The sequence below is a fragment of the Sylvia atricapilla genome, chromosome 5 (genome assembly GCF_009819655.1).
Source record: "Sylvia atricapilla isolate bSylAtr1 chromosome 5, bSylAtr1.pri, whole genome shotgun sequence".
Classification (NCBI taxonomy): domain Eukaryota; kingdom Metazoa; phylum Chordata; class Aves; order Passeriformes; family Sylviidae; genus Sylvia; species Sylvia atricapilla.
In genome coordinates this window covers 24,060,406-24,082,843 of record NC_089144.1, presented here as the reverse complement: position 1 = coordinate 24,082,843, position 22,438 = coordinate 24,060,406, and the positions used below count along the sequence as shown (strand labels likewise).

The following is a 22,438-nucleotide window of genomic DNA, read 5'->3' as shown; positions in this document are numbered from 1 at the left end:
AAATTTATTCCATTGAACAAAATTACAGTATTATTTCATTTACCATGCCTATTTCTGTTTCTTCTTTTTTTTGTTTCCTCTTTTTTCCCCCTCTTATATTCTTTGTTGGATTTGCTGAGGATCATGGAAGAGCCTTTTCTAGCAGTATTTATGTCTCTGAGAGCATTTTGCCACAAAGAAATAGCAAAAGTTTCTGGGAGTGCTTTTCTTTGTGGAAGAGGCAGCAGAAATTTTAAAACTGTAAGAAGTCTACCTTGAGCTGATAAAAAAAACCCAAAAAACCATAAATACAGAAAAAACTGTCATCAAGTAAGTGGCCGGCTCAGCACTTACCCAGTTGTTACTCTCTGAAATATTCTGGGTTTCCTCCGGTGAAGTGGTTTTGGTGCAGGCATTGCATTGCATCACAGCTTATCCATAGGGCACGTGCCTGAAAGGGGAACATCAGCGTGCTGTGCACACCTGGGTGGGCCTGCTGCTGGACAGGGTGACAAAGGACACTGAAAAGGCCAAAGGACTCAATGCCCCATCGTACTGGTAAGACCAGCCTTCAGGAACCACAGGCCTCTGACCCAGAGGAAGATTTGGAACAGGAAGATGTGCCTTAGTGGAGGAGCACCAGGTTGGGGAATAAAAGTTAATACATTTTTAATACAGTGACTCCAAAACACTTTATCTGTTTTGGTTATTCAGGTGAGTTGATTTTCTGAACTATTAAAATTTTCTGGAATATTAAACAAACAACATTTAAGAAGAGCTCTGATTTCATTACCCTTCATTCAACTACCTAGAACAAGTTCTCTTGTAAGAATGAGCCTTTTTTCTTTTTTCCAGAACATTGAAATATTTTCAGCTTTATTAAACAGGTAACCTTTTAGACTACTCAGGCTCCTTGAATCTTAAAAAGAATGGCTCTAAAAAGTTAAAAATTATTATACTGCTTTTAAATTCTTTAAGGCTTAAAGTATGATATTGCTGAGGCTACAAACTACATGTGGATTTAATTTCACAGTGAAATCCCAATAAAAAAAATCTCCTTGGAGCTCACCTTTAAATACAATTAGGTATGAAATTTTACTTATCCTGCCCAGAGCCAGAATTGGCAGCAATGAAGAGGCCAGTAGTATAACCCCTGAGCTGCCCATGGGTACATATATACACATTATACATACACTGCATGTGCACAGACATGTGGGCAGGGCTGCTCCCACCAGCAGTTGGTTTCTAGACAGATTTGTGATTATTGTTACCTCTAGCCATGATCATTTCCATATATAGTAACTGAGACATTATCTTATTGTCCAAATAAAGAACTTTCTGGAGACTCCTAATCTTTTAACACCAGCTGTGCCTTCTGGAGATGAAATTACCCACTTTAATGATACAAACTTTTTTGAAAGCCTTGCAGATGACTACTCCCTCAAAACCACTTAATACCAACCCCCCTTCTTTTTAAATAGTCTTTTAAGAAAGTTCCAAAACCAAAACATACCCAGAGCATTCACTTTATTGCCTTGGTTAGCTACTTGGATATTACTTTCTCCTGCACTGTTTGTACCTGCTAGGGTTCTTCCAGTCTATTTCATTTTCATATGGAAATTTTACCTTCCTCTACAATGTGTTCTATCACTCATTCAATGTCCTTTTCCTATGTTATTTTTTCATTCCCTTGCCTGTCTCGACTCTTCACGGGTGCTTTTTAGAGCCTTATTATACTTACTGGTACAGAACTAATTTTTCTCTTGGTTCATGTTGCTGATCTCTGCCCTGAGGAGAGGCAGTGTCCCTCTCTGACCCAGTTCCTCTTCACCAAGGCTGCAATTTCTGGGCCTCATAAGCCTGCATATTTTTACAGCAACTTGTTGTTCTGTGCTGATCCCAGCCCAGCATATGGACCTGGCACAACCTGTAACTGCCTCCATCACAAGCCGATACACTCTGAATCATAGGCATGCAGTTTTTGCAGAAAATATGCAGAAAAAACCCTAATTTGGATGTCCCAATCTGAATGAAAAAAAAATAATTTTGAGCACATTTAATAGATTTATTAACTTTAAAAGAACATAGAAGCTGATTACTTCTTTAGAATCCATGTCATTACTGAGGCATGGTATTTCCTTCTCCATCACTGTTCGTAAACATTTTTCCACTATTGTGTATGTAAAAGAGAGGAAACCTTATCCTTAGGTAGTTATCCTTAGAGTGTCCTGTACCCAGCTTTCACTAGGGTGAAAAAACATTCTCTTCAATCCTTCAGGTTGGGAAAAGAAATTCTCAGCAGTTAATATTAATTACTTTTTTAAAGCTTTTAAGGCAAGTTTTCCCAAACATATAACTAAGACATTTGCTTTGACTCTTAATAGTTCATCAAAGTGTCATGGCTGAATACATCTCCTGCAATTTCCTTTGTTTTAGACCACGGGCCAATTCCTGCCCCACAGGAAGCCACTGTGTGCTAATGGTGGCCAGGGTGGCCTCAGATGGCCACCTTCCTGGAAACTCCAGTCCACCAGAGATGAACAAACACCCTTCCAGTAAAGTTTTTCACCAATCTGGCCACAAATTTTCTTTCACGGGGTAATCACAAACCAGTGAATTCCAAACTCCTGAGCCATTCAGTATCCAGGGCTCAACTGTCACCTGCCCAAGATCCTTCCAGAAGATGCTTGAGCAAGCCCAGCCCATGCGGTTCGGGGTGATGGTCTTGTAAAAGTGCCATATTTTGTGTCTTCTTATGCTCCTGAGGGCAGGAATGAATTGCCACAAGGATTCGGGAGGAGAGTTACATGGTGGTTGGAAGAGTTGGCATAAGTACATCCTTCCAGAGCTGCATCAGTTTATGCAGACAACTCTGCAGCAACACTGTCATGCAGAAATGCAAAGTAAATGCTGCAGGGTTTATATCAATTTTTCAGCAGCTTCTGTGCAATGAACAACAAAGGCAAAACAGGCATAAAAGTAAAAAAGACCTCTGATGCATTCCCTGCACGGACCAGGAAGGGCAAAGGCTGTGCTCCTCAGCGCCAGCAGCCTGTGTGTCATGTCCGGGCAATCCAGGCAGCGCTCTTTGGTGCCTTGCAGGTGTGAATGTCCACCACCTCCAGGCAGTCCTGGCAGCGCACAGCACAGCACCAGTGGAACTTGCACTCGCATTTTGTCATCCTGCTGACGCGGGAGGTGTCGTAGCCTCTCCCGCAGCACATCACCTCACAGCTGTCCATGCCACGGGACGTCTGGTTGCACACCCGACCAGCTGTCCCAAGGGACCCTGCAACGGGACGCAGCAAAGGTCAGGAGGCAGATTTTAAGGAAAGACAGCGTATGAAAATAGGTATAGGAGACATAATATGCAGTGTATTTGATCCTTAAACATCACATCACCCAGGGTTCAATATCAAGCCAAAGAAATGCCTATAAAGGTAAAATTGCTCCAGTATTTCCCCTAGTAATCAGATCTGGAGTTGAGGATGAATAAAATGGACAAAATACTTCAAAGGTCTGCTGAATTCTGTTAATATCATAACATTTTGCTTCATCCTTCCCTCGTACTTTCGTCATCCTTCCCAAGGCAGTCCTGCTCCCTGCACCCAGTCCTCCAGGACTATTTGAAATGGGATGCCCAGGTAGAGCATCTTCATGGTGCTCAGGATCTCATGGGTGTGCAGGAGAGGGATGGGAAAGAGAAGACCAAAAAATTTGGTGGCTGCAAGGGACTCAATGGGTAAAGTAATTGTCCTGCCAGTATTAAAGTGATTGCAGAAGTGAGTGCAGAAGCACCTCAGGCATTTGGCATTGCTGCTCTGTCCACCCACAGGCCCCATTCCACTAGTTCAGGTGGGAGCTGAAGAGTTGCAGCTCTGTGCCTCTCACCTCTGTGGGGTAACACCAAGAGTTCTTCTCCTCTTTCACCATGAGATTAGAAGAAACTAAATTACAGCCTGCTGTGGATGGAAAGAGGAACCATATCACACCTTGTCATGTTCTTGAAACACTCAGGAAGAATGGTGAAATGCCTGTGCCTATATCCACACGGCACAAAATGGCTCTGTAAGGCATGCCTTAGTCTTGATAGTGACTGTACCACACAGGAGCTACTGTTCATCTAACACAAACTGATTTTAGGGTACAGTTTAGGACCAATAGCACAGCTGCTGACAGGTTATTACCACCAATCTGAGAACTTCATAAAAATTAATTGCCTCACCTAATTTCCTATGTATTGCTATTATGAATCAAATGCAGATATATCAAAAATATTAACATTCTTCTAACATTTTCCATAGACCTGATTACAAATCCATTCTCTTCTTGGGCAAGGTGATATTCCCTGAGTAATGGCTGTGGACAGTAAATTGACAAAGTATTTTACAATGTGTATTTGCAGATGCACACTGAACATGAACAATTTACCTTCTTAAGGAAAACAAATACATGCAAAAATTAATTAAAATTTCCATGAGCTAGGATAGCAAACCAATCTTAATAAATAAAAAATGTAAAGTGCAGTTTAATTGTAATTATCAATAATTTAAGCTGAATAAATTCCAATTTTCTTTTTTTTTTCCTTATGGTGAATTTAGGGTTGTATGCACTGATGCTGCTGTCTCAAAGCAGCTTATAACATACAAGTGTTCACTGTCTCTCCATTCCTTACTGCCCCCCAGCATCAGGGACACTTCATATTATATGGAGGCTGACCCCAAACCAGTAATGTAATGAGGGGTTTCAGGAACTGGACTAAAGTTGCCTTCTCAATCTGGTGGTTTTTTTTTTTTCATGGGACTGACACATGATCCAGCCTCTCAGCCACGAGGGAACAAATTTTCCTCTTTATGCATCAAGTTTAGGACAGTCTTCGGCTGCTGTCCTGGAGAAGTGCTTCAGCCCCTAGAACATATCTCAGCTTCCCTCCCGTGGCCTAGATTCCTGTACTTATTTAAATACTTCAATATTCATTGGGTAGAGGTGTACACCTGGAGAGCTTCGCAGTGGAATGGCTGGTTCGTGTGTGCTGCAGGCAGGGCAGGGGGTTGTTGGTGCCCATGGCCCCAGGGCTCAGCACAGATGCCCGTGCCTGCCGGCTGCTGCCAGGGGCTGAGCCCCCAGCTCAGGGCTCCTGAGCTGCAGAGGTGCTGCTGCACCAGCCAGGCAGGCTGAGAGAACTGGCAGTGGGAAGAGAAAACACACTGAATGGAGCCAGAAACAGGCTCCTGCACCTGCAGCCTTATAAATCCCAAATCTCCTTGGGGTCGGAAAATGTTCATGCTGCTCCCTATGAACTCTCTGCATAACATCCTTGGGGATATGGCCAAATAGCACTTTAAAGTAAGCCTCTGATATCTGGGGGAGCATCTCAGTTGGCTGTAACAACCAGTGATGTTGTGCATCAGGCACACCCTGCACCAGGAAACCAGCAGTAACTCTTGTTCCTGGCCTATTGTCCCTATAGCCAGTGCCAGCACCTGGATCCCCTGCAGGAAGGCCTGAGGAGGAGAGGTACCCCCAGCAGTGACCCACATGGGCACACACTAATCTCAACAAGCCCTCAGCCATGCAGTTATCCCTGCAGAGCCAGCTGCACCGAGGCAACTGGCATAACAGGCATTGCAGTGATGCTGAGAGGCCTTTCCCAGACCTTTTCTTCAAGAATCACTCCATCATGGGGGAAGAGAGACTTCCAGTGACCCCCAGTTCCCCTAGTCTAGGCAAGGTTGAGGAGTCAGGGGGATGCAGAACTACATGATGCACCAGTGGTCCCATAGGAAGCCTGTGGCAGAAAAAAAGCCAGATCCTGCTTCCCAGCCATCACATTCTCCTCCATTCATGGTGCTAAACAAACAGCTGGGATACCTGAGTGTAAGTTCTGTTGTTTGTGTCAGCCCTCAGGAATATGCATCACATCCCAGACTGTGCAAAATACAACCAAATTGGAACTCCAAAATGGATTTCCCAGGGAGGAGCTGGAGTCACTGGCCCTGGAGATATTTAAGGAAATACTTGGTGTGGCACTTAGTGCATGATCTAGTGGACATGGTGGTGTTCGCTCAAAGGTCGGATTTGATGATCTCAAAGGTCTTTTTCAACCAAATCAATTCTGTGAAGGACTTTTAAAGGTACTTATCCTGCTCTCTCTGTTCAGACCAAAAAACCAGTACAAAGGCCAAGCTTGTGACCCACATGATTAACATTCTGTTTAAGGAATTCACACCAGTGGAGGAAAAGCAAAGCTGCCCTGTACCTCAGCATTAATCCCAACTAGGAGCAGAGTGGAGCCATGTTATTTGGCTCCTGGAGGTGAAAGAAAACCCCATGTTCCTCCACAACCCTCAGGAGCTGCCCAGAAAGTTTGACCACATTCCTCAGCTGAGGCACAAGTTAGTTTCAAAGTCCAATGTTCTTATTTCCAGATGTAAGGGGAAATCACACAGCATTAAAGGACAACCTAAGCAGGATGCACCAACTGCTTTCAACAGGAGTTTTGCCACCAGCTTCAAAACCAAAATTATTTCAGCCACTAACAGACAGTCAGAAAGGTATCATCTCATGCTGATCACAAAACATCAATATTTACTATACAACTAGGACGGGGGACTTAATTATCCACAGATTGTGACAAAAGTGAAAACAAGCTCATTTAAAGACTTCGTTTTTCAGCAGAACCAACCTTTTTTTAAAGTTCAAACAGTAGCTTCAGAATCTCTGCAGCTTCTCTAGTGAGAAAGAAAATAATCAGCAGTGAGGAGCCTGACAAGTTACTGTGCTCCTTGGCAGGCCCAAGTGATGAAAGCAGCAGAAGACACTGCACAAAATAAGGCAGAGTTTTCTGCTTGCTACCTGCAATGCACCTCCTCAGCACTTACAAGGAAGGAGTAGGTTCTAACTTGTAAAAAGTTTTTGTTCAACCTTTCTGTTTTCATTTCAAATGTTGAAATTGCCATATGCTTTACATGCCAAAATAGCCATAGCTTTTCATACTGCCAACTTCACAGCCTGTACATCAAGTCCCTTCTTCTCGGTTTGCACAGTTATTTTTGGAAGTCAACATGTGTTATGTTGAAAAATATTTTCTTTCCATTCTTAAAGCCCTAAAATGTATTTATTAGTATATAATGAAAGCTTTTTCCTACTACTTCTATTGATTAAAATCTGGTGTCAAGCAATAACACCCATTATTAGACTTTCACACAGACACATACATATACACAACCAAAAGCAAAAAAAAGGTGCAAAACCAGTCAAATCCCCAATGATAGTTTCCTTACAAGTGTTCTTGGAGAAAAAAATAATTACAGGAAATGTTCACAGAAAAGTAGCTTTGAAGATCTTACAGACAACACCCAGCACAGAAGGGCTGGAGAGAGCAAGCAGAAGACACATTGGAGGCAGATTTGTCTGGAGGAGCTGGAAGTTCCCAGCCCAGCACTGAAGAGATGGCCATGTGTTGATAAAAATAGAAGTTTACCTAGGATGTTTTTTAAAAGCTCTCTAGGATGTTCTATCTCTGTTTCTGTCAAATTTTGAGTATGAAATTGTGAGCAAAAATTATTTCAGCAGTTATGTGTGCAAGGTTAAATGAATCCTGAACACTTCTGAAAAATCTTCATTTGGTCCTTCATGAAATCTTAAGGCAAGGAAAGGTGATCAGGTTATTACATTATCTTGCTATTGAGTTACTATGAATGATTTCCCATATTATACCCCTCCTGAAATCAATTAGTCCTCTTTCCTTTCTAGAGAAAAAAAAGAAAAACCCAAACCACATTTTGGGGTGTTCCATGTATGTATGTCCAGCTGCCCCCTCAGACAGAATGCCAGACCCAGGTGGAAGCTCCAGTGGGGGAAGAGAAGGTATCTGCTTTTTTCCTGGGCAGGCTGCTGATGGCAGAATCCTTGAGCTCTTTTAACTCATTGATGTGTTAGCACAATCATGGCACAGGGGACACTAGCTTGGACATTTTACAGCTTGTGAAGTTGTCTCCTGGTCAAATCATGATGCTTCATAAGGTTTGCTCTGTGAATCCTTCATTCAGCTCCAGTACTAACCAACCTCCAGATATTTTTTTTTCCTGAAGCACTAAATCACTTGAATTCCCTGGAGAACGAAAGGCAGAACTGTTCAGCTGACACTGAGATGCTCCCTATCTATTTCCAAACTCAGACTTCCATAAGCTCATTTCATTTGCAGTCACTTAACAGGACTCACACTCTGCAACGCTCAAACCAAAAAATGTGGTGCAGCTGCCAAAATCATCTCCCTCAAAGCCAGACCACATTTTGTTTGTGTGGTTCTTTCTTTGCTCCATGCAAGCAGCAGGGCATCCCACATCCCATCAAAGGTTTACCGTAGTTCTCTAAAAATATACTTTTCCAAACAGCCACATTCTCTGAATTCTGGGCAACAAAGAACACCACCTCAGCTGCAGCCTTATATTGAGCTGAGCCAAAGAACATGTCAGACTTTGCCATCTCAGGGCTGCTTTGTCAGTGTCTGGCAAGTGCACATAATACATTGTAGTGAAAAATGCCCACTCTCCTCCACAATAGCAAGACTGACAGATGAGATTAGGTTTAGTACAAAGAGATTATTAAATGGCTAGTGTACAAGTTCTTCTTCCAGGGGAAAAGAAATCAGGGGTTTTCACAATGAATAAGGCAACACCAAGAGATAAATGTTTTGAAAAAATTCCTGGTCTGCAAAGTTAATCTCTGCATGATGCCACATTATGCCCATTTATTCACTTGGATTAGACTTTACAGTATCAGCCACAATTCAAGGAATGGTACGTGCTCGTGCAGGTAATAAACATCACCTGGCAAAATAAATAAAAAGCATTTAAAATTATGTTGACAACTTAACTAACCAGAAACACTGTACAATGTAATTGTACTGGATGAAATTCTGGATTCATTGAAGTCAACAGTACATGACCAGGAATTCACATATTGTTTTTATTTAAGTACAGCTGTTTTGCAATGTTTATTCCAAGCAAACTTGGATTGTAAACATGCAGAAGTGCCAAAAGGAGTTGAGCTGCATTGCTATCCAGATGCTTACAGATTTGTCATAGGGGGTGCAATCTGGTCCATTATACACCCTATTAATTGGTTCCACAATTTCTCTCATACATTACTCAGTCTGCCTCTCTATTCCAGATTTCTGATTTTCTAGTTGCCTGTTTTTAATTGCCACATCAGGAAATACTATACATGGGTCAAGAACCATTAGCAGGATTCCTAGAGCTTGGCAATGCCTTGAATTCTGTAACACTGCTAAGTGTGTCTCTATTGAATCTCTGAAGCAGGAAAATCCAGTGTTAATAGCAGCACCAATACTTTCTCTCTTCCCTGGGGGGCTGGCACAACTCTTCAGAGGACATGATGGTTGGCATGGACAGAGCCAGCAGTAAGAGGAATAAACAGCTGTGTCACTCAGCCAATGTGCTTGACCCCCTGACTCTACTCCTTCATCCACCTGCCTCACCCCACGTCACCCACAGCTGCCTTGACTGCTGCAAGCAGAGTTGGATTGTCACAAGCTGTACCTCCCACATTAGATGGGGACCTAATTAGACAAGGCGTGTCTGCAGCCGGGGTCCAGTCACAGTGAGCTGTGGGAACATGCAGATGAAGGAGGGCACCGCAGTGGTCGCATAACAACGTGGAAAGGCAGCACTGCAACAGGAGGTGACACCACAGGGACATCACGGGACTTGGGGCAGCTCTGGAATGAACTGTGTGGCACAAGGGTGAGTGTGGCTGTGCCCTGTATGGACCTGTCTCCAGAGCACAACTCAAACCTGTACTGAAAGCAGCTTTGCCTTACAGCATCTCCAGGGCTCCATAGCATCTGGCAGAAACTGCTGAATTAGATTAGAACAACTGGCTTTTGTACACTTAGAGACATCAAGGAACTATTGTTCTTGTACCGAGTCCTTCCAAAACATCTTCTTTCCTGTTTCCTGCTGGTTACATGCATGCATTTTAATATATATATATATATGTATGTATGTATGTATGTATGTATACGTACACACACACTCTCATTAAAGCTATATTTTTTGACCTTTGAAGTACAAATGTCTTAAATAAAAGCATTCACAGGTAATGATAGAGGCTTACCTACATCTCTGTCCCTGATACAGTAGTCTGGCGAGCTCTCAAAGTATACCAGGTCATTCTTAGTTGGCTTCTTAAATTTCTTATTGGCCACAGTGAAACCCGTGCCATCTTGATTCATGACCACCTGAATTGCTCCATTGTATTTCTTCCACAGATAATCTCCTGTTTTCCTAAAGTCTGCCATGGCCAGCCAGCAGGTCCTTAGAGTGCACGATCCACTCACACCGTGACATTTGCACTCCTGTTTCAAAAACCGCTTCACGGCCTGTTTAGAAATGCACAGGTAAATATAAATGCACACAGGTAAAACAAAGTGTAATTAATTGCTTCTCAGCCCTTTTCCATCCATCCTGTAGTGCCAGGCCTGCAATGGGCCTCCAAATTACGGTCTGTAGTGACACCCACTGGTAGCATCAAGTCATCCCCATGTGGTTGGTCTGCTCTGGTTGCTTGACTCACTGTACACACAGTCCTCCAGCTGGTGGGCTTACCTTCCTGCTCCTGCCAGTCATCCCAAACATCCATGTGGTCTACAGTGCTAGGACACAGACTGGACAGGAGGAAACCACCAGAAATGGCCAGAATCATTCAGCCCCTAGGGAGACAAAGGTGCCCCCTTTCCCCATTGTTCCAGCTGCAGGATCACCGTGCTGACTCTCTGATCCTCTCCAGCTCATCTTCATAAAGTTGTCCTTTACCCTGAACAGCATTTCAAATATTGCCCAGAAATTCATAGGCATTTCATATTTCAAAGATTTTTAAAAGACTGTGTAAAGCACCGTACCTGTGCTAGGCATCAGATCTATGCAGAATTTTAAAATACGGTATTCTTAAAATGCTTATACAGCTTTTAACAAACATTTTTGAATAAGATCTTCATTAGTTTGGATTGGAGAGATCACCCTTATCATTAATTTAACATCTGGATAGCATTAAAGCCATTTCAGCTTAATCTCAGATATTTAAGCGAACTGTATGATGTCGGAGAACAACAGATGGGTTCATAGACAGTAAATAATTCATTTCTAATTATGTAGATATGGATATTTGAGCTATAAACATTATGCCTTAAGGGTTCATGAAATATGAACTTTTTAGAGTTTGTACAAGAGGGATGTCATCATGGGAAGAAGGTAAGAGAGAGGAAAGCTCCATGATTAGAAGTGAGATTAATGCAGAGTGGGGCAGCCTTTTTTAGTCAGGAACTTCATAATAAAGTGAGAATGTACTATAAAACCAAAGGACCTTTAATTTTGTTTCCAGCTTGTAAATGATATGACTACTTCAAAGAAGCCACAGGCATTCCCACAGCCCCACTTCACTGACATATCCCAAATCTGGGATTTAAGCAGATGCTTGGTTTTAATTATCTGAGCAGAAATCAATTTAACTACTTGTACGTTTAAAACAACTTCCTGGAAGAGTGGAAGAAGCACATAGGAATGCAGGTCTTTTTTTGTCAGTGATGTTCCTGTACTGATATACAGCATATTATGTTCTGTGATTCATATGGGAATATTATAAATATTTGTTCTATTTGTTTTTTAATTAACACAGTTGGAATAGACTAGTTTTAAAAGAAATCTATCAACATTCCTTCTGGGGGCAAGAAAAAACCAAGAGCACAGATGGTCTTACCCAGGTCAAAATGCCAGGCTTGTGGGCAGCTGGGGTGGTGAGATCCCTGCAAAGCTAAACCTACACTACTGCACTGTGAATACAAAACAGTGTCTCTGTCCATAAAGCAGGTCCTAGAGCATATGAGAATGTACTTATTATTTTTAATTGAATATATTTATTAAAATTTCTTGATATTTTTCCAAAAATCTACCTTACCAGTATTACCTTACTATTTGGCAGAGGTGTTTTTCAAAACTTTAAAATAGTAAGATGCTCAAATACTACAGAAAGTACTTCCCATCATGGAACTTATTCATCCCTAAAACATTTTTGTTTGTTTGTAGACTTCATCCTCTTTTGGACAGTAACAGAACCATGACCATAGTACTGCATGTGCCTATCACTGATCTGAACAGCCTTGTCTGCCTACATTACGTATTAACTGCACCTGCTGGCAACAAACTGGTGGAGGAAAGATGCTGAAGAACAAAAATTTTTTAGGAAAATCATCTACATGTACAAAAAAAGATCAGAATACAAACAACTTAATTCCTACTAAATATACATTAAGGAAAAACAAAGACACAAAAATTCTCTACAAATAATTCCAAAACTGCTTGGTCTAGCACAATAAAACATTTCTGTATTATTTCAGATGTCATGGGAGCAGCAATTTTTTAACGTCTTAAACAATGAAACATTATATTCCATTTTCATGCACTATTCTCACTTTTTATAGCTACCACCACAAAATGTTAGTGCAGATATTCCTCGGCCCTTGCACCAGAGGTGGACAATACTACTCCTTCTCCTCACATATCATGTGAAAGTAAAGACTCTCTTAGTTGAAATTCAGGAACAGTATTTTCACACAATGTTTAGAAAAGCGGTTGCAGGTCAAGCTCCAAGGCCATTGGTTTTTGAAGGGACATGTATTTTGTATTTATTTTCTTTAAAAGTGAATTAATTACCTTTTATCTCTGCTCACTCTGTGATTGAGTTAACCATATACATACAGAAATGGACAGAATGTTTTTTTTCCTCAAAAGTTATTTTGAATTTGCTCTTTGTCAAACCTAGTTTTCAGTGTGATCTTCAGCCTCTCTCAGGAATTTGTATTCTGTATTAACCAAAAATAAAACTCCTGCTTATATAAGAATTAGGCTCAAAACAAAACCTCCGTCCAAACTGATCCTGCAGCTTAGACTCCTGCTTAACTCCCCACACAAGAAGCAACTGAAGTGACTCCAACAGGAATACTGTTAGGCAGTTGAATTCAGTCTGTTTGTAGATCTCTGTCACACTGAACCTCCAAGGGAGATAGAAGCAGCAGCTCAGGCTCCTGCTCTTCCCATATTTCTTCATAACTGCTGAGACCAGACAGCAAGGGTCAAGCGTTAACTGCCCCAGACACAAGAGAGTTGGCCAAGAACATCTCTAGGCATCTATTGCATTGGACACCCACCTTCCTTCCAGCTCTGTTGTTGTGAAGATTCATCAGTGCCCTGGCATCTTTTCCTTTCCGTTCTTTGGCATCCACAAAGGCTCTGGCAAATTTAATGCCATAGTCAATGTTATCACTGCAGCCACCCCAGTCAAAATGGCCCTTGCTGTCCTTGGCAGAGCCTTTCTTCTTAGGATCACAGGAGCAGGATTTCAGCTCCCCTTGGCTACATGCCCTGGTGATGGCAAAAACAACTCCAGCAGAGGAGATGGCATGTACAAAAGCAGATTCTCGACTACCTGAAAAGAAAAGAAGTCACTTCAAATATCATTGGGGTAGCTACTTTGAGTGGCTGTCCTATATCCAGTTAGCCTGGACCTTTCTGCAGAGCAGAAGATAAACTAGGCTGAAATCACACAAATACATATTCCCTGGAGCCAGAATTAGTCATGGCTTAAACTTGGACCCCTCCCTGGTAAAAGCTCATCAATATAGTGTTAGAGTTGGAAAACATTAAACATTTGCTTCTGATATTGATTAATAAACTTCTACGGATCAGTTGTTTTGTACAGATATGTGAATAGGACAGCTGGTATTCCTATCACATTTCACGAGTTTAGAAGAATATATGAAGTGCTATTTGAGAGATAAGTTTAAGAAGTTATTAAACAGGGACACTGAAACAGCACGCACATTGCAAATACTGCAAGTAACTCTTGAAACTACATTTTCCTCTCCTGAAGCTATTGGAATGGACTTTCCTGCTTAAACCATGCTAGGGAGAAAACTTGGGTGTTATTTTCTGAAAAGTAAGTTAGTATTAGGTTTTCCGCCTAGAATCTAGCCCATAACTGTAATTCACACAAATAAGTTCCATTAAATCAATGGCACTGCTTGTGTCATGCTTGAGGCAGGATTTGGTCTGGCAGCTGTGACTTCTGCATGCCAGCTGCTCTGGCAGCTTTCCCATCTCCTAATCAAGGTACTTTACTATATCAAAGATTAGCTAAATTTCTAGACTATGCCTACTCGTAGACGATTAGGTACATATTTCAATGTAATAATTGCTAATTCTTTTAAACAAAAATAGTTGTTTACAATACAGAGCTACATTACACTATCACAGATTTATTTATGGTAATGGAATATTTTCCTACTTTAAAAGGTTTTAGCATAGGAAGAATGACAAGTAGATTTTTGTGCAATATCTAAGAAAACTTGCAGTGAGAGAGACCTCTTTGCAGGGCTTGTAAACCTTAAGTAATGTTAGCACAGTAAAAGAGGACCCCAAAAACAAATGTTAAATGTGATTTTTTTTTTTTTGGTAGAGGCAGAATTACACCATAGAACTTTACTATTTCAATTGCAGTAGCGCAAATATGCTTAACTTGTGAATGGGCCCTGAATTTCTACATGCTGGGCAAGCCTTTTGCAAATAACAACTAAAAGCTTACAAAAGGACTGGGCAAACCATGCCTTTCCTACACTGCCTTCAAAATCAGGCAGAAGTTACCATGGCTTGTTACAAATCACTCTCTTTTGAAGACTTATTTCTGAGAAAACTTATTCAGAAATATAAAAAATTTGTAAATTGTTAATTAAAAAGGAACACTTGATATTGGTGGAATAGAAAAAGTTTTTTGAGTTTATTGAACTAATCAATTTTATTAGACCACTATCAAGCTACATTTCCATGGCAATCACAGTCTGATCAGGCTCCATGCAGATCTCAGAAGCCTGATGCTGTCATTCTCTCACATGAGCCAACACTGAAAACCTCACTTTTAGAAAAACTGCATTTTTACTTTTTTTATTAAATATCCTCATCATTACTAGGCTATGTTCTGCCAGACGTGTTTTCCTGAATATCAGACAAACTTCACTGAAAATGAGCCTGTGGGTGACGTTACTGGTTACTCACAAGTAATTGCTAAGGGAACATGAAGCTGGTTGCAGGAACCAATGGTTTACCAGCAGCAGAACCTAGCATGGAATGAGAATCCCCCTGCTTGGGTCAGCGTGCCCAGTGTCTGCCATCCTCCTCTCCTTCCCCACCAGTGGGGCAACAGTCCCACGGTACTTTCCTACTCCCCTCCTTGCAGGTGCCACACTGCTCAGGGCTTAGAATGATGCCGGGGACATTGCAGGGACACAAGTGCCAGGGCAGGGTCAGCTGCACTGGCTGTGCACCAGGGAAGGCCATGTGCGCAGGGTGTGGCATTTGGTGAAAAGAGATGCAGTTACTAAGAATCTCAGCACTTTAATCCCTTGGGATTGTTCTGACACTGTAACAAATCCCAGCCATTTCTTTGAGTCAAAAGAGCCACATCTGAGATTTGAAGACTCACCAGATACCTTACTCCGACCTTTAGATGACACCACCACCCTGCTTAACCATCCTTCCTCAGGGCGGGAAGCACGAGGTAGTCCTCAGCTGCTCGGGGTCAGCACGAGCCTGGCTCACCTCTCTCAGATGTGCCCTGCCTCTCTCTCCCCGGAGCCTGACAGGAAATGTGGCAGTGCCTGGAGGACAGTGCTGCCCCGGCATGGCCCCGCAGACCCCTCACCCCGCAGACAGCGCAGCCCTGGAGGGACTGCACCCTGCTGCTGCACCTTCCCGGCTAAATGCTCCAGCGGGAATCGGCCTGCAGGAGAGACCGTCGTCTGCCATCCCAAAGCACTGGGCTCCTGTTTGCACTTGAGCTGCCCCTTTCAGCAAGCCCCATTCCGAGCATTGGTATCCTGAGGCTGGGCTCTGATAGAAAGTCTTCTGTCCTGCTGCCACATTCTGATGCTTTCATTTTCCCTGTAGGCCGTAATACGTAGGTTTGATACCCATTATGCACCAAAAATAGAAAAGTCAAGTGGGGAACTGCAGAGTCAGCCCCTAAAATTCCAAAACCCCACGGTTGTCTCCTTGATTTGGTACAAGTTTTTGAGCAATACAGACCTTCGCGCTATCATGTATGCTGTTCGGCTGTCCGTGAGACCCTAAAATAACATATGCTCTTCCTTTCCTCTTGAAATGTAAAGCCGAGCTCCACCCTTGCTAAAACCAAGGATACAGGAGGACGGCCACTGATCCTCATCGTTCCGCACACTGTCTAGGGGCTGCCGGCCCTAAACCAGCCCCTGTTGCCCTTATGAGGAACACTGGCGCCCTTATGAGGAACACTGGCGCCCTCACGCCGACTCTCCAAAGGCCCTTTTCCCGTGGGCGCGGAGGCTGCACGCCCCACCCGAGCCCGGGCAGCCGCTCCCTCCCGCCGGCGCGGCCCGCGGGACTCACTGCGCAGCAGGACGCGGCCGAGGAGGCGCTGCCCCCGCTCCAGGGCGTTGCAGTCCCAGCGGTGCCGGCGGAACTGGTGCTGGCACTCGGCCGTCCAGGCGGCCACGCCGCGGCCGATGGAGAGCATCGCCTCGGGGTGCCGCCGGCACAGCTGCCGCTGCCGGCTCACCAGGCCCGGCACGTTGTCGCACATGACCCGCGACGAGCCCACGGCGCCCATGTACCTGCGGGAGGGAAGGGGCAGGGCAGCGCCGGGGGCCCAAGCCGACCCCCGTGGGAAGGAGGGTCCTCAGCGCCCCGGAGCCTTCCTCTGGCGAGTCCCGAGCTGCAGCTACCTCTGCCTTTTTGGTGGAAATCCTTTACAGTTAGTCATCGACCCTGTGTTTTTTTAACAAAGTGAAGTATTCAGGAGAACCCCAAGCCCCGCTATTGCAGTTCTGTGCAGTACTTAAAAAAAAATAAAATAACACAAACCAAAAAACCTTGAAAAAATTAAATTACATCATCTGTGTCCAGATGGTCTCTATTAGTCCTGAAATGTTTCGAAAGGTACCTTTCATAAAATCCAAACTTCTATAGGTGTCTTTTGAAGGGATCAAACAGAAAAAAATGTCCTTTTCTTGGATTTTTATTATTTTATACGATCATAAAATCGTTAAAGCCCAGACTTAAAAAAATATATAGTTAAGTGGCATTTAGAAGACACCATAACAAAAAGCCATCGCAATAAATAACGTTTATATATGACTAAAGACACAGATAGTAATTTTACTGAAACATGCTCAGTCTGATAAATCGGGCTTTGATCGCGCATCAGCCAGAGTCAAGGTTAAATATGTTCTCCAGGATTACAAGGAGGGGTTTAACTCCTCTCCTACATCAAGACTTTCCAGTCTGGGCTTATCTGGGGTCCCCAGATTGAGGGGCAGGTTTATGTTTCCATTCTAAGGCGTTTTGCAGCGAGCTGCCTGAGACGACCCACGCCGACATCACCTATCACTTGAAGCCGGGCCCTGCGCTGCCCGCCGGGCTCTCAGCCCTCTGCCCTGGCAGTTTCCAGTTCAGAGATGAGAAACTGTGAAGGAGGGAGGGGCGGAGGAGGGCGAGGAAGCAGGAAAAAATAAACTAATAATAAAGAAGTAGCGCCGCTGTAGCCAATTCCCAGCGCCGCCGGGGCGCGGAGGGGCGGCTGCCAGCAGCAGCGCTTCGCCCGCGCCCCTCGGGCGTGTTCCCCTCCCGCCTCCCGGCCCTCCTCCCGCTCCCCCCGCGGCCCCGGGCAGCGCCGGCCGGGCGGTGCCCGCTGCCCCCGCCGGGCCGGGACCCCCGCACCGCTGCCGAAAGCCCCGGGCAGCCCCCGCAGTTGCGCTGTGCTTATGCGGAGGAGAAGGAGGTCGGAGACGGGGTGTGGAAGGAGGTGCCGGGACCGTCTAAATCCGCTCGCTTTAAGGCCGGACTTTCTGGACCGGAGCAGCTGGCAGCAGCGAGCTCCGCTTCTGCGAGACTAAGAGGGAGAGGCTTCCCCCACCTCCCCTAATTCACAATTAATCCGACCCCACCTTCCCCAAGAGCAAATAAAAATTTCTGGAATTGCACAGCTTACCACCATGAGGAGGTGACTGGTGGGGTCGCCCAGACCAAGACCAAGGGAAGAGACCACCAGATCCCAGGGAGAAAGTTCATGTTAGAAACACTTCGGTCCACATCAGGTCAGCTGTGCGGGGCAGAAATCCCATGGAGCAACAAGGACGAGCAGGGGTAAAACGCACCTTGAGGGCTACTTCTTTCCCGTGGGTCAAGCACCTCCGCATCCCCACGCGCGATCGCGGGGCTTACTGATCCCCTGCCGGGATGCGGGGGATGCCTGCTGGTGCATCGCTCTGGATTCCTCTCGGCTCGCCCTGCACCAAATCCCTCAGGACACGGAGTTCAGCCCCACTCCCATCCTTCATCTTTGCCCCGATCCAGCTCTTCCCTGCAGTCACGGCAAAACTGAGGGGCTGGTGCGGGCTGCTCTCAGACTGGGTGGGTTCTGCTTTGGTTGGTGGTTTTTTTCCTCTGAAACTCTGATGGATGAAATGATGTCAAGAGACACTGGGGGAAGAGGAGGAGGTAACACCTCTGATTAGGCAAGGAATCCCGAGGAGCCAGTTGCTTTCCAATAACCCTACAAGCAGACAGCGAGTTCAAACCCGCCAGCAGATGCTACACGACCCGCTGCGGAGCCGGCGGCAGCCCCGGTAGGCTGTTAGAGACCGGCAGCACTTGGCACCTCTCGGGGTTCGGCCACGACGGCAATTCATGGCTCAGTACGCGCACCCGCGGACACCGAGCATGGAACGGTGCCAGAGGAGAAGCAGAGAACCAGAGCAGTCCCGGTATGGGGTGGACACCGCCCGGCCGCCTCCCCTCGCCCCGGAAAGCCGGGGCGGCTTCTCCGCGGGCACCGGCGTTCCTCCGCCCCGGGCGTCCCCGCGCAGCCCGGCACCGCGGAGACCCACGGCCCACGGGCTCCGACACGGGGACGGGCTACGCGCCCCATCCCGCTCGAATCCCGGGACGGGGGAATCCGCAGCCGCCGCACCGCTCCCCGGCCCGAGAGGCGACTGACGGCCCCCCCACCCCGAGAGGGGCGATACGGCCGGGGCTGGAAGCAAACTCAAATATAAGGGATTTAGAAACTTTTTCACTTCGTGTCATCTCTGCAAAGCAAATACCTATGCCAAACAACGAACCCTCATTACCAAGCTGGAGATGCCCCACTTCCCACTTTCAGCATTCATTGGCTGAAAATAAGACAAATGCCCAAGGTCGCTAAGTGAGTTAGGGACTACACAGCTCGTTACTAAAAGAAGCCCTGGTTTTTAACTCCAGGTGAAAATCCTGTAAGAGCAAGCTAGGAAGCACCCTTTAAGAGCTGTTCTTCAGGTCTGCATATTACAGCCATTTTCCAGTTTCTTGGAACAACTTCTCAAGATCAGAGACACAGAACTAGATGCAAGCACCCTTTCAGAAAGAAGACGCAAAATGTAGAATTATGTGAAGTTCTGGGGTGGTAACATTCACCCACTTAGCAACTTAACTTGAAAGAAACATTCCAAACAACCCTAAGTAATCACCAAACACCCACCCGCAACTGCAATGTCAAAATCTTTTGACTGCAAAGACTTCCGAGTAAGAATGCTTCTACATGAATGCTTCCACAACAGTACTATTTGCCCAGAGGCAACTACAGCTCCTCTTACTAACTTCAGCAGATCTTAAAGGCAACAGATGAGCGTTCAGCATTTATTTGATAAAATGTAATCAGTGTAAAAACTCTCCAATTTTTAGCTTCTGGCCAACTTATTTCTTACAGCAGGCTTTGGATCAATTTCCAGGGCAGAGAAACACCAGTGAGAGGACAGCAAATTCCAGCCCCATACAGAGGCTACAATCCTCCCTGCCACCAGCTTTCTCAGGCTTGCAATAAAAAGCTGACTCCTTACAATTTTTCATACCCTTCTGTAATTAACAGGAGCTCCTTTACCTGCAGCTACTACATGAGTGGCTTATCAATGATATCTTTTTCTTCTTTATAAGTCATTTACCCCATCTGCATTCCAGCTTAACTGCTATTCACATTTTTTCTCCAACCCCTCCACTTCGTGCTGGCCCTACAGAAGTTCACCTTGGATCCATTATTTCTATTAACAACCACACTGAGTATAGAGAATAACAAAGCAGGCAAGTTTGGAAAGGAACCTGGGAGAACACACTGGTTTTGCACGGCCAGCATTATGCAGCAGGGGGGCTATAGAGGTAATTTCTGTGAGGTGTCAGAAGCTTCCCATACGTCTGACACAGCCAATGTCACTCCAAGATGAACCTGTCACTGGCTAAGGTCAAGCCCACCAGTGATGGTAGCTGCACCTACAGGACTGCTATTTGATAATGCAAAAAAAACCCCTCCGCAGCAGCAATTGTGCCACAGTGAGTGTTAGACAATGTGAGAGGAACAGCTGTGGAGACACCCAGGCCAGTGAAGAACAAGGGGGAGAAGGTGCTCTGACTGCCAGGGCAGAGATTCCCAAGCAGTCAGGCTGTCCTCCTTGCAGCTGATGAGGTCCATGGTGGAACAGAGATCCACCTGCAGCTCGTGGAGAACCCCATGCTGGGTTGAAGGATGCTGTGACCCTGTGGGAAGCGCATGTTAGAGCAGGGTTGTGGCAGGACTTGTGCCCTACAGGGGACCCACAACAGCACAGTCCTGCATTCCTGAAGGACTGCACCCCATTGGGGTGAGGGGGGGGACACCCACATCAGAGCAGTTCATGAAGAACTGCAGCCTGTGGAAAGGACTCACGTTGAAAAAGTTCATGGAGGACTGTCCCTCATGAGAGGAAGAGGTGATTCCTGATGCAGCCTGAAGACGCCTGCTGGCCTCCCTTGCTGCAAGGACAGACAGAATATAGAAATTTATTGGTGTCTTTCACAAGTATTATGTGAACAGTTTCTCATACAGTTAAGAAATCATGCTATGTGCAATACAGATGGCAGTGCAGTTAGCCAGAGCACTGGAAGTCCCGTTTTCTGCATACCTTCTGAGATCGAGCTGAGGTTTTTCAATACAATAATAAAATAATGTAGTTAAACCTGTATTTCTATATTCGAGTAAGGGCTGTTTTCAGGAGAGGTTAAGGCATGGAAGGCTCATCTGATTTTTTTTTAAGAAAAACCCCACCAAACTCTTAAGTAGAACACATCTTCCCATGTATATTACAGCCAGTAGCACATCTCAAAAACCTGAAAATCCTTGCCCAGAGGTATCTTTGTGAGTCCCAATTCCAGGAACTTTGGCTCTATATTATATGAAACAACACCATTTGGATCAGGATAAAAACCAGAAGCAATTTATCACCTATTAAAATGGCTGAGATTACATAACTCATTTCATGTCAGTAATACCCCACTGTCATATCTCACTCATACTCAATACAGATCCATTACATGAAAATTCCTATTTCTGGAATAGGGAAATTTAAATTTTCAAATACACACTTTCCCCCCTGTCTCCAGAGCAAAGAAATTACAGCACATGCCTTAAAAGCAGAAATCTGCAGTTTTGATACTTATCAGACCTTCAAGGCTTTGCAGCCTTGCTATCTACTAATAGGTATCAGAATTGTAGTCTCTGTACATAAAGATCCAGAGCAACATTTGTAGTACTTTACAGTGTGAATTACTACATTTGTAGTTACACAGGAGTTTTATTTGGGAAAGACAACTCGTAGCTTTTGAAGAACTGGAGAAACAGAGACGGTAAATGAAAACAATCACCTACTCACAAGGAAGTGACAGCTTTTGGAAACACCTGTAAGGGTTCAAAGACAACAAAAGAAAGAATAATAAATTGCACATTTTAAGTCTTGTCCTCAACAAGGCACTTGGATGAAATAAAAGAAGATAAACCAAACACATGCTGAGGTCAGTGGAGAATATATTAGAAAAAAAAAAGCTCTTTCTCAATTTAAGAACACACATACCCCAAAATGCTCTTTATTACTTGTAATTGGCTAGGAGGAATAATTAAGGGTAATGCCTTATGAAAGACCAGGTACTGCACAAGTCAAATTTAAAGAGCAGGCAAAAGCCCAAAGCACAGAAGACAGAGACAGGACACACAAGCCATGGCCTATCTTAGACAGGAAAATCTTTAAAAAAAATCTTCAAGTTCCCTCAGATCTCCACAGAAACGCCCAAGGCCCTAATTTTACCTAACAGCCTAAAGATTCAGAAAAGGCCATGGCATGAATAGCCATCCCTATGAAGACAAGTTAGGTATCCAATGACGTTGCAAAGTAGGAACCTCACTGCATCTTTAAGCAAGGAGGTATCCAGAAGGATTTGGCCCGAGGTCCAACTCACTCAATCCTCAGCATCTCAATTTGCACTACTGTAGGACGAGAACAACAGCTGCAGAGCTGCAG

The 22,438-nt window shown here is 44.6% G+C and overlaps 1 protein-coding gene across 1 annotated transcript; it reads right to left on the bottom strand.

Annotated features, from left to right (window-relative positions):
* Window positions 1–2,019: 2,019 nt before the first annotated feature.
* Window positions 2,020–18,160, bottom strand: WNT2 (Wnt family member 2). The gene is made up of 5 exons (XM_066318981.1): window positions 18,073–18,160; window positions 16,473–16,696; window positions 13,205–13,482; window positions 10,120–10,384; window positions 2,020–3,268 (listed from the first exon to the last, which is right to left on the bottom strand). Exons 1-5 carry the CDS (start codon window positions 18,150–18,152, stop codon window positions 3,039–3,041), a joined length of 1,077 nt encoding a protein of 358 aa, XP_066175078.1. The 5' UTR covers window positions 18,153–18,160; the 3' UTR covers window positions 2,020–3,038.
* Between the last annotated feature and the right edge of the window lie 4,278 nt (window positions 18,161–22,438).